This window comes from Micromys minutus (assembly GCF_963924665.1).
Source record: "Micromys minutus genome assembly, chromosome: 9".
Lineage (NCBI taxonomy): Eukaryota > Metazoa > Chordata > Mammalia > Rodentia > Muridae > Micromys > Micromys minutus.
The window spans coordinates 51,540,563-51,552,682 of NC_137978.1; the positions used below are offsets into that span (position 1 = coordinate 51,540,563).

General features: G+C 43.7%; 1 protein-coding gene across 23 annotated transcripts in view; it reads left to right on the forward strand.

Annotated features, from left to right (window-relative positions):
* Positions 1–12,120, forward strand: part of EIF4G3 (eukaryotic translation initiation factor 4 gamma 3) — a 202,364-nt gene that overhangs the window by 144,056 nt on the left and 46,188 nt on the right. For all 23 annotated transcript variants that reach the window (XM_080921656.1, XM_080921675.1, XM_080921672.1 and 20 more), the window contains 4 exons: positions 155–243; positions 5,219–5,465; positions 9,269–9,402; positions 10,492–10,611. In XM_080921656.1, the coding sequence (XP_080777782.1) occupies positions 155–243; positions 5,219–5,465; positions 9,269–9,402; positions 10,492–10,611 (590 nt within the window). The remainder of the gene's footprint in view (positions 1–154; positions 244–5,218; positions 5,466–9,268; positions 9,403–10,491; positions 10,612–12,120) is intronic.

The following is a 12,120-nucleotide window of genomic DNA, read 5'->3' on the forward strand; positions in this document are numbered from 1 at the left end:
GGCTTGACTGCCAAGTGAAAGTGTTCACATGGCTTTCATTTGGCTCTTGGCTGCAGGTGAATTTCTGTGCTGCTGAGCTAGGATACAAAGATGCTTGAGATCTGTTAATCCCAGGACTACAGAGGTAAGTAACAGGACTGGTCTTATATTTCAGTGCAAACAGCTACCACTGCGCCAAAGACGTGGAAGAAAACAAAAGAGCGGACCGGAGCCCCAGATGAAGTGTTAGAAGCAGAGGCGGAGGTGAGTGACAGTCTCTTCTGAGGTACCTTTCGTAACATAACATTTTCCATTCTGATCTTGGTATGTCAAGCACAGAATATGTCTACAAGTTTTGTTTGTTTGATTTTCTTGAATTATTGTTGCTCCTCTTTCAGAATACCTCTTCTAAATAGTCAGTGTATAAATGTGTGTGTGTGTGTGTGTGTGTTTTTGTTGTGTGTGGTATTTTCTATTGGCATGGATGTATGTATTCAGGTACATGCCTGTGCGTTGGGTGTGTATAGACTAGAGGTCAATGTTGTGTGTCTTCCTCCATCACTGTCAATTTTGAGACCATCATTACTAACCCTAGAGATTAACTGGTGGGCTGATTAGTGAACTCTGGGGATATGCCTGGCTCCTTTAATTCTGGGGACCCGAAGTCAAGTAGTTCTTTACACCTTGCACTTAGTCGTGTACTTTACCAACTGGCTACACTCAGTTCCTTTAGCTCCCAGTTTCTTACAGGTCACTGAAGATACAATAATGACAACGTAAAGAGTGAGACGCTGTTCTGGGCATGCTCTCCTTTTCTAACTGGTAAAGGAAAAGTGGAAATGGGGATTCTCAGCTTCTCCCCATTGAGGCAACGTTTATTTATTTGCCATTATGCCATGGCTCATGTGGATTCTGGGGATCCAGCTCACCCCATCAGCCTTTCAAGCTAAACATTATTTATTGAGCCACTTTGCTGCCTAAGACAGCTTTTCAGTAATCTTCTCATCAGCTCTTTGTAGCTAAAAAGCTTGCATCTTGTTCACGCAGCTGACAGTATCCTTGTTGCTTCCTGTCACGTCATTTTCTTTCCATGATGCTCTGTAGATGTCACAGTGAGTTGCCTAGCAACCACTAAGAGGCGTGTGAATGTGACTTCATTGTGCTTCTGAGGGACAAGATTTAGCACTAAGTTTGAGAGGTACAAGTAGTTGGTGCCTACCTTGAAGCTTGACAAGAAAATGATGTTCCTGCAGAGAATAAGATACTTCCTAGAGGCGGGGGAGTCGCACGCAGCCCGGGTATGGCTTGGGTTTCACAAGGAGATTCCTCCTGAGACTTGGCTGGGTTTGGTTCGTTTGCTTTAGTTTCCTTGTTGTCCTTTGTGCTCTGACCCCATTTCTAAGAATTACTGAATACTGAATGGTGGGCCACCACCATTCCTGTGCCTTTCTTTAGTGTGGAGGTCCCCAGAGCTGTTCATTTCCAGTTGGATAGTACATACTTGAAGTTAGTGTTATTGCTCCCACAACTCTTCAGGCCTGGCACAGTGCAGTCTGTCAGCGGCTGAGCCGTGCTATGGTCCAGTAACCCTATTGGGTGGGGCACTGAAATTTGAATTTGTATATAAAAGGACACATACCTTTTTGGGTTTTTAATCATTGCAATAAGACTTATCCTTAACTCCTATAATTTATGAAAAGTTGGTAAACCAGAAGCAGGCTGTGGACCAGAGTTTGTTGTAGAGTTGTTGCTGTGGTCCATGTGGAGCAGCCGTTCCCTCTCTTACCACACAGTGTATATAACCTTGAGTAGTCAGGTGAGGGAGGTGGCTGCAGGGGTCAGGGAATGGGCTGCTCTTCACTCCTGCATGAGGGATCTGATGACTTCTGGCCTCCGTGAGCACTGCACTTGTGTGAAAATGTGTGGAGGCATGCAAGCGCGCACGCGCGCGCACACACACACACATACACACAGAGACAGAGTCACATAACTGATATATTTTATAATATTTAAAATATTTTCTCTTTTATACAGTCTTCATTCAGAATTCCTAGTCCTATGCCTCTCCTACAGAATAATAATTTGCACAGTTTATTGAATCTTAGATACTTTTGCCTTAATTTCCACTATTGGTCTCACCCTTTATTTTCTCAGCCTTTAAAACTAATGTAATTTGGGCACATCAGTAGAGGTGTGTGCCTTTAATCCCAATACTCAGGAGGCAGAGGCAGGTGGATCTCTGAGGTTGAGCCAGTATAGTCTACAGAACTAGTTCCAGGACAGCCAGGGCTCTACATAGAATCTGGCTATGGGTGGGTTGACGCAGGGACAGACAGACGGACAGACGGATCGATGGGTGATAGATACAGGCAGGTAGGTAGGTAATGTTCAGTCCTTTTTATCACTCAGTTGTGTCATGAATAATATGACAATGTTATAATGGTATTCTTTTTACGTTTTATTATGTGATTCATTTCTTTTATGTGCATTGGTGTTTTTGTGTCTGTGAGGGGATAGAGCCCGTAGACTTGGAGCTGCAGACACTTGTGAGCTGCCATGAAGGTTCTGGAAATTGAATCTGGTGTTCTGCAAGAGCAGCCCAAGTTGTTAACTGCTGACTCATCTCTCCTGCCCACACAATAAAGGCGGATCTTTCCTTCCACCCCACCCTTCACACCTCAAACTCTTAGAGATCAGCCTGCCTCTGCCTAAGTGCTGGGATTAAGAGGGTGCACCACCTCTGCCCCATAATGTATTCTTTCATCTGGTTTATTCTTTTTTCTCCCCCTTTTTTAGACAAGGCCTCACTTTGTATCTCTGGCTACCCTGGAATCCTCTATATAGACCATACTGGCTTTGAATGCACAGAGATACAACTAAAATTGTATCCCTTCAGCTCTATTAGATTTTGGAATAAACAGTTAATACTGTTCATCAACTTCACAAACTCCACTTTGCTTGTGGAGCCCTGTGGCATTCTGTGTCTTCCCTTGGTGACTCTGTGTGCTACATTGTGTGGTTCCTCTTCCCACAGGAGACCTCCTGCTTCTGTGCTTACAATCAAATTTGAGTGTCACCTTTCCTTTTTTTCCCTGTTGTTTCCCTGATGCTGATTTTAGGAATAGCTTTTATTGACACATTTTGCAAGATCTAAAGTACGAATTTTAAGAACTGTGATGTGTTTAGCTCTTTAGTGCTTCAGGGGCTTTTGGTTTTCTGGGTGTCCTCAGATACCGTGGTCCCACCTACTGAACTCTAGCCGTAGAGTTCAAAGTCTAGAAGAGCTCTCCCCATCACCCACACTAAACAGAGCACTGCACCTCCAGTCCTTGTCAGTTCACTCAGCATCTTGGAGTGCTGGGTACAGGAAGCAGAGCACGCCCCTCATCAGCTTTACCCAGTCTCCTTTTTTCAAAGGTTGAAAGTAGCCCACTTCCCTTTTATATATAAACATATATTTCTAGGCTATTTTCTTGGAATTTAATGTCTGCATTTGAAGGTTTATGTTGCTTACCTTTTGTTTTTTAAATTTGAGACAGTATCTCATGTATCCCAGGCTAGTCCTCAAGTGCCTATGCATGGTTATCTGCTACTGAGTTGAGCAGTATTACCTTGAATTTCGTGTGTGTGTGTGTGTGTGTGTGTGTGTGTGTCCATGCGCGTGCACACACAAGGATAGCCTATAGGATTTGTTTCTTTTCTCCTTCTATCTTGTCATCTGGGTATCAAAATCAAATCAGGTTTTGCAGTAAGGGCCTGTGCTCACTGACCCATCCTGCCTATCTGCTGTATCAGCTTTTACTCTTTTACCAAGAATCCAAACGCTGCCACTCGAGCTTGTATAGAAGCAGTTTTCCTGTGACCCATCTTTTCAGCCCAGACTTGAATTCTAACCCTCCTGGAATTATTGGCATGCGTGATTTTTTTTTTTTTTTAAATTAAATACTGGGGGTGTTTTTTTCCCATCTTGCTTCCTTTTATATGGTGCTTGGAATTGAACCCAAAGTTTCACATGGTGTTTTTCTGTAGTCAAAGCTTTGAACTTGAATTCTTCCAGCCGTTAGTCCCATAGCGATTACCTGTTTTCTTTTTTGATAGTTTGCATATGTGTGTTAGTGTGTGTGCGTGCACACACACACATACACCCCAGGATCATATAAGTGTAGGTCTTTTGGAGCATCCCTGTCTACTTGTAAGACTTTAAAAAGTTGTGTCTTTCTTTGTTATCTGATGTAGAAACACAATACTAGTGTTTTTCACTACTTACATGTTAAAGAAGAAAAATTCTTCTTTGAGAGTAACAAAATTGCGTCCTAATCAGGTAAGGTCAAACATTCCGAGTATAGGGCAGGCTTTGGCACCAGGCCATAGCACAGTGTTCTGATCCAGTAGCACATTCTGGCTCATCTGCTCAGCAGTAACGTGCTATTGGCATCTCCTGGTGCTGGAAAGCTTGTCTTCAGAGCCCCCTTTACTTCATTTACAGAGAGAGAACCCTAGCACACAAAGGCCTCTGACATGTTCAGTTCCACATGATGGAACCAATACCAAGACTTTTGATTGAAATAAGCTAAGAGGTGATTCATGTTTCTTGACCTACAAAATAGGTACCCCCTAGAGACAGTACTGAGTAGTTTCCTGTAAATAATCTGTGTGTTCTTCACATACAGCCATGGGTTCCGACAGGTTAGTAGGTTGCTAACTAACCTGTGGCTCCTGGTGTGCTCATCACTGTATCGCTTTTCATTCTTCAATCCCAACACTGTTTCAAAGCTGGAGTGTCTCTTGCTCTGTGACCAGCTGTGGAGAAGGGCAGGATTGGGTTTCTGAGCAGACTGTTCCTTGACCATCTTCTTTCAAGAACTAGTAGCTCGTAGCTGAGTGTGGTAGCTCTCCTTTAGTCCTGGTGAATAGTACAGAGGCAGTGGAGCCTTGAGTTCCAGCTTGGACTACAGTGAGTTCTAGGCGAGCAAGTATTACACACAAAGAAACCCTTAAAAGTGGGGCAGTACTTTCATGCTAACCTTAACTACACTGAGACTCCACTAGTTAAAGGTGAGTGCCTTTCAGTCTGAACTCTGTGTCACGCGGCAGTTGGGGAGATGATTTAAAACATGTTCTTGTGCCATATGTTGAGTGCAGACACTGCCATCTTGAGTGGCATGTTTTCTTGTATATATTATATTCACTATATAATATTTATATCACAACATGAGTTCCATCTTTACTTGCACTCTAGACTAAAGCCGAAGAAGAGCTTTCAGTTGATAGTGTCCTCGAACCTGAGCAAGAGAAGATGAGCCAAGGGTTTCAATTGGAGAGAGACCCCTCTACTCTGAAGAGGGTGAAAGCTGAGGAAGAAAATGGAGAAGAAGCTGAGCCTGTCCGAAATGGTGCTGAGAGTGCTTCTGAGGGGGAAGGAGGAGATGCTAATTCAGGCTCTACGGATAGCTCCGGTGATGGTGTTACATTTCCATTTAAAGCAGGTAAGTTATCCCTGTGTGGTCTTAACGAGGTGTTTTCACAGAGCTGAAATCCTGATGGCAAGAGCTTATAATAAAGTAAGGATTCCAGGACAGCTAGGTTAGCCCAAGGCGGATTTAAAAACTAGTAAGCGTAGAGTTTTCTCTAAACCCTCACTGTCCCAGCACAACAGCCAGTGGGAATCTGCAGAGCGGGTTGTTAGAATTCAGGAAGACAAGTCTGTTGTCTTCACATTAGTGTAAAGTGGTGTTGTAGGTGCAACTAGCATCCTGAAGACAGGCCTCCCCGCTCTGGATTCGGGTGTTTTGTCTTTCCCCTGACTGAACAGTGTGCAGACCAGCAGGTAGAGGAGGAGCTGTGCAGAGTTGGTGAGGTCAGAGGCTCTCAGATCTAAGACAACACGGATGCATTTGCACTCTGACCTAGCAGGCCGGAGTTGCCTTCAGCAGTTCAAATCACAGTCTGCTGGTTCTGCAAGCCATGATTGTGTAGACTGTCATGGAGGGACATGCTGTGACTCCTTGGATGTGAATTTTGGGCTCAAGGAAAGATTTTTTTTTCCTGTACCGTGGGGGGGAAAATGTGGAAAGTAAAGTTCAGAAAGCCGACCTTGAGTGTACACGTGCTAGACTGGAGATAGCCCAGGCCAGGTGTTGGAAGTTTCCAGAGTATTAAGCAGTAGTGTCCTAAAGAATAGTAATGAAGCCATGTTGCTGTGGCTTCCTGTAGGACAAGTGGGCAGCTGAGAGGCTTTCATCAGTTCTGCCTTTATCCTTCAGTGATACATTGAGTCATGGTCTCCTGTGTGGTCTACTGAGGGACAGATTCTAGGCAAGTTCATAAATGTATACAATTCACATCCTCCTTCCTGTCACTGCCTGCATCCTCTCTGAAGGTTTTTGTAGTCAGGAATATTGGGAAACCACTAACCTATACTTCCCATGTTGAATTACTATTGTTTTAAATTTGGGTTAATTTCAAATGCTAGGACACGGTTTCTCTACTGAGCTATGTTACAGCCCTGTTTTACTTTTCAACACAACTCACTCTGTATCTCAGCCTGACCTTAACCTGCAGTCCTTGTGCCTCAGTCTCCAGAAGACCTGGGATTGCATGTGTGTGCCACCAGGCCTGGCCTGTCGTGTACCGCACTGTCACACCCATCTGACGGTTTTCCAAATCATAGCGTTGGCGTTGTCATCGCACATCAAATAAGTACTGAGCAGAACGGTTTCGTATGAAAAACTCTTTTAAACCGTACGAGTGACGTCTCCCACCAGATCACTAAACACTGATGGTGGCCTTTTCTTTCTATTTGGGATGACAGTGCTGTCACTGCTGAGTTACAGGGTCCAGCTATCTGATGGTCATCTGATTTCCTTTGATCTTGTAATCCTCTCGTACCAGTAACGTTGGGAAAGGGATGGTTTAAATCCTAAACCCCATCAAGTATCTACTTAGTAATGAATAGAGTTACATAAGACAGGCTTGGTTTGAAAACATCTTCATAACATTAAAAGAGTCTCTTGGGGTAGGAACCTTAAGAACACAAGGAACTGCTACTGGGACATGATCTGGGGCTTCTTCAAATTTCACATAGAATTTTATGTAATAAAAGGAAGGCTGGAGAAAAAAAAGAAAGGCTGAGGCTCTTGAAAAATGTCTCTGTCCTTAAAAACACATACTAATTGTGCAGTAGACTAGAGTTGGGTTCCCAGCCTCAGACAGCTTACAAGTGCATGTAACTCCAGCTCCAGGGATCCATGCCCCCAGGTCTCTGCAGAGGCTGCTTTCCTGTGCACAGACCCACATATTTTAAGCTTTTAAGCTGAGGAGGCTGGAGAGATGGCTCAGTGGTTAAGAGCACGGACTGCTCTTCCAGAGGTCCTGAGTTCAAATCTCAGCAACCACATGGTGGCTCACAACCATCTGCAGTGGGATCCGATGCCCTTTCTGGTGTGTCTGAAGACAGCTACAGTGTACTTATATTTAATAAATAAATAAATCTTTTTAAAAAAGAAATTTAAAAATTTTTTTAAAAATTTAAGCTGAAAATTTTTTAGACCAAAGTGAGGTTAAATGGTTGATATGACAGAGGCAAGCCAAATTTCTGTGGCAAAATACTAATTGCAATTTTGTAATAAAAATAGGCTAAGGCAACCCTGGTGGTCCATCCTGTCACCCTAGCATCTGAAGCTGAGTTCCACAGGGAAACCCTTTTTTCAAAACAGAAGACCAGGGGGTCAGGCTTTCTCACCAGGTCCCAACTTAATTTCTTCAAATTAAACTGAGGACAAAGATGAAAATCCTCTGTTTAGCTAACTAGGCTTTCATTGTTGAAGTAAACTATTTTTGTTTTTTTCTTTAAAGTAGCGGTTCCATGTAAACCACCACTTGGCTGACTTTATTTCCCCAGAAGCTAAAGGAAGCTTAAGTGTTGTCTGCTCTTTCCTGGCCTGACAGTCTTTGTATGTCCTTAAGAGCCTGGGAGGCTGAGTGGTGATGGAACCCCGCTTTTAATCTCAGTGCTAGGGAGGCAGAGGCAGGAGGATCTCTGTAAGATCAAGGCCAGCCTTATTTACACAGCTCCTTCCAGGACAGCCAAAGATATACAGGGAAACCATCAACAAAAGGGAGCCTGGCCACAGGCTCTGAGGAGGGCGTCCTATGTAGACGTTTGGAATCTTTATTCTTTATCAGCTGTCAGGATGCCTGAGCTAACTTGGATTGGGGGTTGAGGGAGGTGCCTGCCCGGCTTTAGGGGAATGAGCTGAGGTTGGACACAGCATTGAATGAAGGCCAAAAGACTGATGATCTCTGGCCTTGTAGCTTTCTCAACTGTATTGGATGCTATTAGCGTCTGGAGATGTGACACTCTCTTGCTTATTCTGTGGCTAAATAACACTGGCCTTGGGATTAACACATGTGGTATAGCAGCCAGCTTGCCTATTGCAGACCAGGCTAGTCTTGGGATGAAGTGGAAAATGACTACATTACTGTATTTGGATGGGTACATGGATGTATAGATGGGTGGATGGCTCAGATACCCCCAAGCCAAATATTTATTTCTTTAGCTTTTTTATAGATAAAAGTTCTTAGAAGATTACCTCGTAGATAAAATGTTAAAATGGGAGTTAGGAAAGGATGCTGATACTAAGTTCAAAGCAACAGTTTCCCATGGCCTTGCCTTATAGCGCACACTTGTGGCCTAAACCTTGGAACTCATGCTTTTCCCTGAGCACAAACTTCATGCTTTTCCTTGAATACAAAGTTGTCCTGAGGTTGTATCTCCTCTTATAATATGAAAGCTCGTTGTAATTATTAATATGCAGCCTTTGCTTACTGTTAGCAGCAGTGGGCAATGCTGTTCTTGACTCTACCTTTATCACATCCTTTTAGCAAAACAGTTAAGACCAAGATTATCTGAATCAAGTCAAGAATTTTATAAAATCAATTCATCTAAACTGCATTACATCATGAAAGTTCATCTTTATGTTAATCTGCAGGAAATCTGCTCAGTGGGGTAGGCTAATACCCAGGGGTTATTATATTAATTTAATATTGACAGGAAAGGCATATCAGCCACAAGAAACAATCCTGAGATGAAGTCTCTTTGGGACCTTGTTTCATAGAGTTTACCCATTGCAGACCACACAGAAATGTGGGCCACCTCCAGGAAGGTTACCTATGGCCTTAGCCGAGCCTAGATGGCTCACACTCTGAGTTTGCTTGTTTCCTCAAGGAGATACAGCAAATACTGAAACAGGGTTGGGCAAATAGTTTTTGCTTATGCTATTTTTTTTAGAATCCTGGAAGCCTGCAGATACAGAAGGCAAGAAGCAATATGACCGGGAGTTCCTATTGGACTTCCAGTTTATGCCTGCCTGTATCCAAAAACCAGAAGGCCTGCCTCCCATCAGCGATGTGGTTCTTGACAAGGTAAGCCTTGTGATCTGAAGTTGTTTCTTTTAGATTTTATTTTATTATGTTTATGAGTATTTTCCTTGCGTGTATGCATGCAATGCCCAAGGAGGTCAGAAGTGAGTGTCGCCTCCCCTGGAACTGGAGTTGAACATAGTCAAGCCACTATGTTCATGCCAGGAACTAAAATCCTTGGTGCCCTGCAAGAATAAGTTCTCTTTACTGCTGACCCTATTCTGTTGCCCTGAGCGATGGTTTTTAAACTGTATTAATGTGTGTGTTTGTTGAGGCTCTCTCCCAGGGATGCAGTGAAGGTGCCATGTGTTGGAGGAAGCAAGGCTGCATTTATAGAGCACTGCCATTTCTGAACGTAGGGAGTTATAGCAGCAACATGGGCCAGAAAGCAGCACAGGATCTGAACGTAGGGAGTTATAGCAGCAACGTGGGCCAGAAAGCAGCGCAGGAGGTGCCTAGAAGATGAAACCTAGTAGCAGGCAACATAATTCAAGTATTGTATATCTCAACTTTTTCAATAGTTATTAAGGTCTCAATGGTGATTAAAGTCCCCAGTCCCTTGCATAGACTTAAAAACTTCCCTTTTGAGTATTTATTGTGTATTTATTACTTTATGTGTATGGATATTTGCCAGCACGTATGTTTGTGTATCATGTATGTCTAGTGTCCATAAAGGCAAGAAGGGGGTGTCAGACCTACTAGGAATGGAGTTACATATGTGGTGAGCTGCCATGTAGGTCCTCTGCAAGAGCAGCAAGTGCTCTTAACCGCAAAACCATCCCTCTGTCCCCAGCTTCCTTTCTCTTTAAAATTGGCGTATGTGGTGCATGATAAAATGAGTGCAGTTTGGGCTTGTTTATTATGTAATGCATAGGAACCTGGGGGGTTGGGTGGTGGTTAAAGCACTTACCCCACAGGCCTAAACAGTCCCGACTCACCACCGCTCACAGCCCAGCAGCTCAGCAACTGGTATTCTGAGGGAGAATCAGTGCTTACCTTGTCAACTCACAGCATCAGTGAAGTATGTGTTAACTTTCTGGCACTGAATGCACTGCACACGTGCTTCAAGCTCTTCTGTGCTTCTTCATGCAGATCAACCAGCCCAGATTGCCAATGCGGACTCTGGATCCTCGAATCTTGCCCCGAGGACCCGACTTCACCCCAGCCTTTGCAGATTTCGGAAGGCAGACGCCTGGTGGAAGAGGCGTGCCTGTAAGTGCCAGTTCCCTACCACCACCCAGTCAGTTAGGATGCTGTGGTAGACACTGTGTCTGAGCACAGGGAGCGGCTTCTATATGCTGAGTCCTGTGATCAAGAAGTAGAAGAGGCAAAGACTGTCCTACATAATAATAATGCCCGTATGTGTATTAAATGCATGGTGCACCTGCACTGTTTTACTGCAGTGACTTGGTCTGGTCCTTGTTTGTTCCGTCTCTGTTGAAGCTGACCGGCACATTCTTTTTTATAGAGCCAGCCTTGAGTAGGATTCTGGGGTATCATGGTATCCTAGAGATTCTAGTGCCTCTCAGCTAATCCTCTCTTTGTTTCTACAGATTTACAAAGTCCAGAGTGAGCATGGATTGCCAATTCTGGAACTAAGCACAGCCCCAGGCAGCACTCCACTGGCTATGTCTCACCCCTGAATTGCTTACCTGTAGGGAAGTGCTAGATCTTTTTTAAAGACATGTCTGTGGTGGTGTAATTTTTGGTTTGCTCTTATTTTCTATAGACCATGAAGTCAGACTTTAGGCAAATAGCATCTCCAGAAGTGTAGTGTTAGTAACCTGTCGGTTGTCATACGCACAGAAGTGGCATCACCAGTCAGTCTGCGCTGTGCCAGACTGCAGGCTCCGTCCACTCCCTGCCTTGTAGGTCAGAGGAAGTATGTGGACTATTGGTTATTCTCTGCATGGGGTGTCTGCACTCTCCAAATTGCTTGGTGCAGCTCTGAAGTCATTCGTGGAAAGTACAAAGCAAGGGGTCTTCTTGCAGTGCGTCTTAGTTTTTATTACCAGCTCGTTGTTCATTGTTTTCCAATCATTAATGCAAAGGAAGCTGTATGAGTTGAGAACAAGCTGTATCTCTTGTAAAATGGTGAAAATAGAAACAAAATTTAAAGTAACTTTTTGGGAAGATGGAGAAGTAGCTTAGTAAAGTGGTCCCCACAAAGCCTCAGGACCTGAGTTCAGTCCCCAGAACAGAACTCATGGGAAAAGCCAGGTGTAGACGTGAAAGTGCTCACCTGTAACCCCAGCAACTCATTTTCAGTGTGTCATAATCACTGCACAGGATTCCATGTGTGGGTGTGTAAATGCTTGTATATAGATGGTGTGTGTATAAGTCAGTCACTACATAGGACTGTTTCATTATAGCACTACAAAGTGCTATATTTTTTTAAAGGATACTTTAAAGTTACCATTTATAGTATCAGTGCAAACTAAAGCTCTCACCCCGATGTAAGAGTTAACTGGAGAGATGGCTCAGAGGTAAGAGCACTGGCTGCTCTTCTAAAGAGAGGTGTTGAGTTCAATTCCCAGAAACCATATGGTGGCTCATAACTGTAACGGGATCTGGTGCCCTCTTCTGGTGTATATACATAATACATTTTGAAAGTTTATTTTAGAGCTAAAGATGAGTTATCAAGGCCCAAGAGCACAGATTTGGGTTTCTTCAAATGCCCCACTCTAACCTGGTGGCAGTTCTGTGACAATTTTTTGCTAA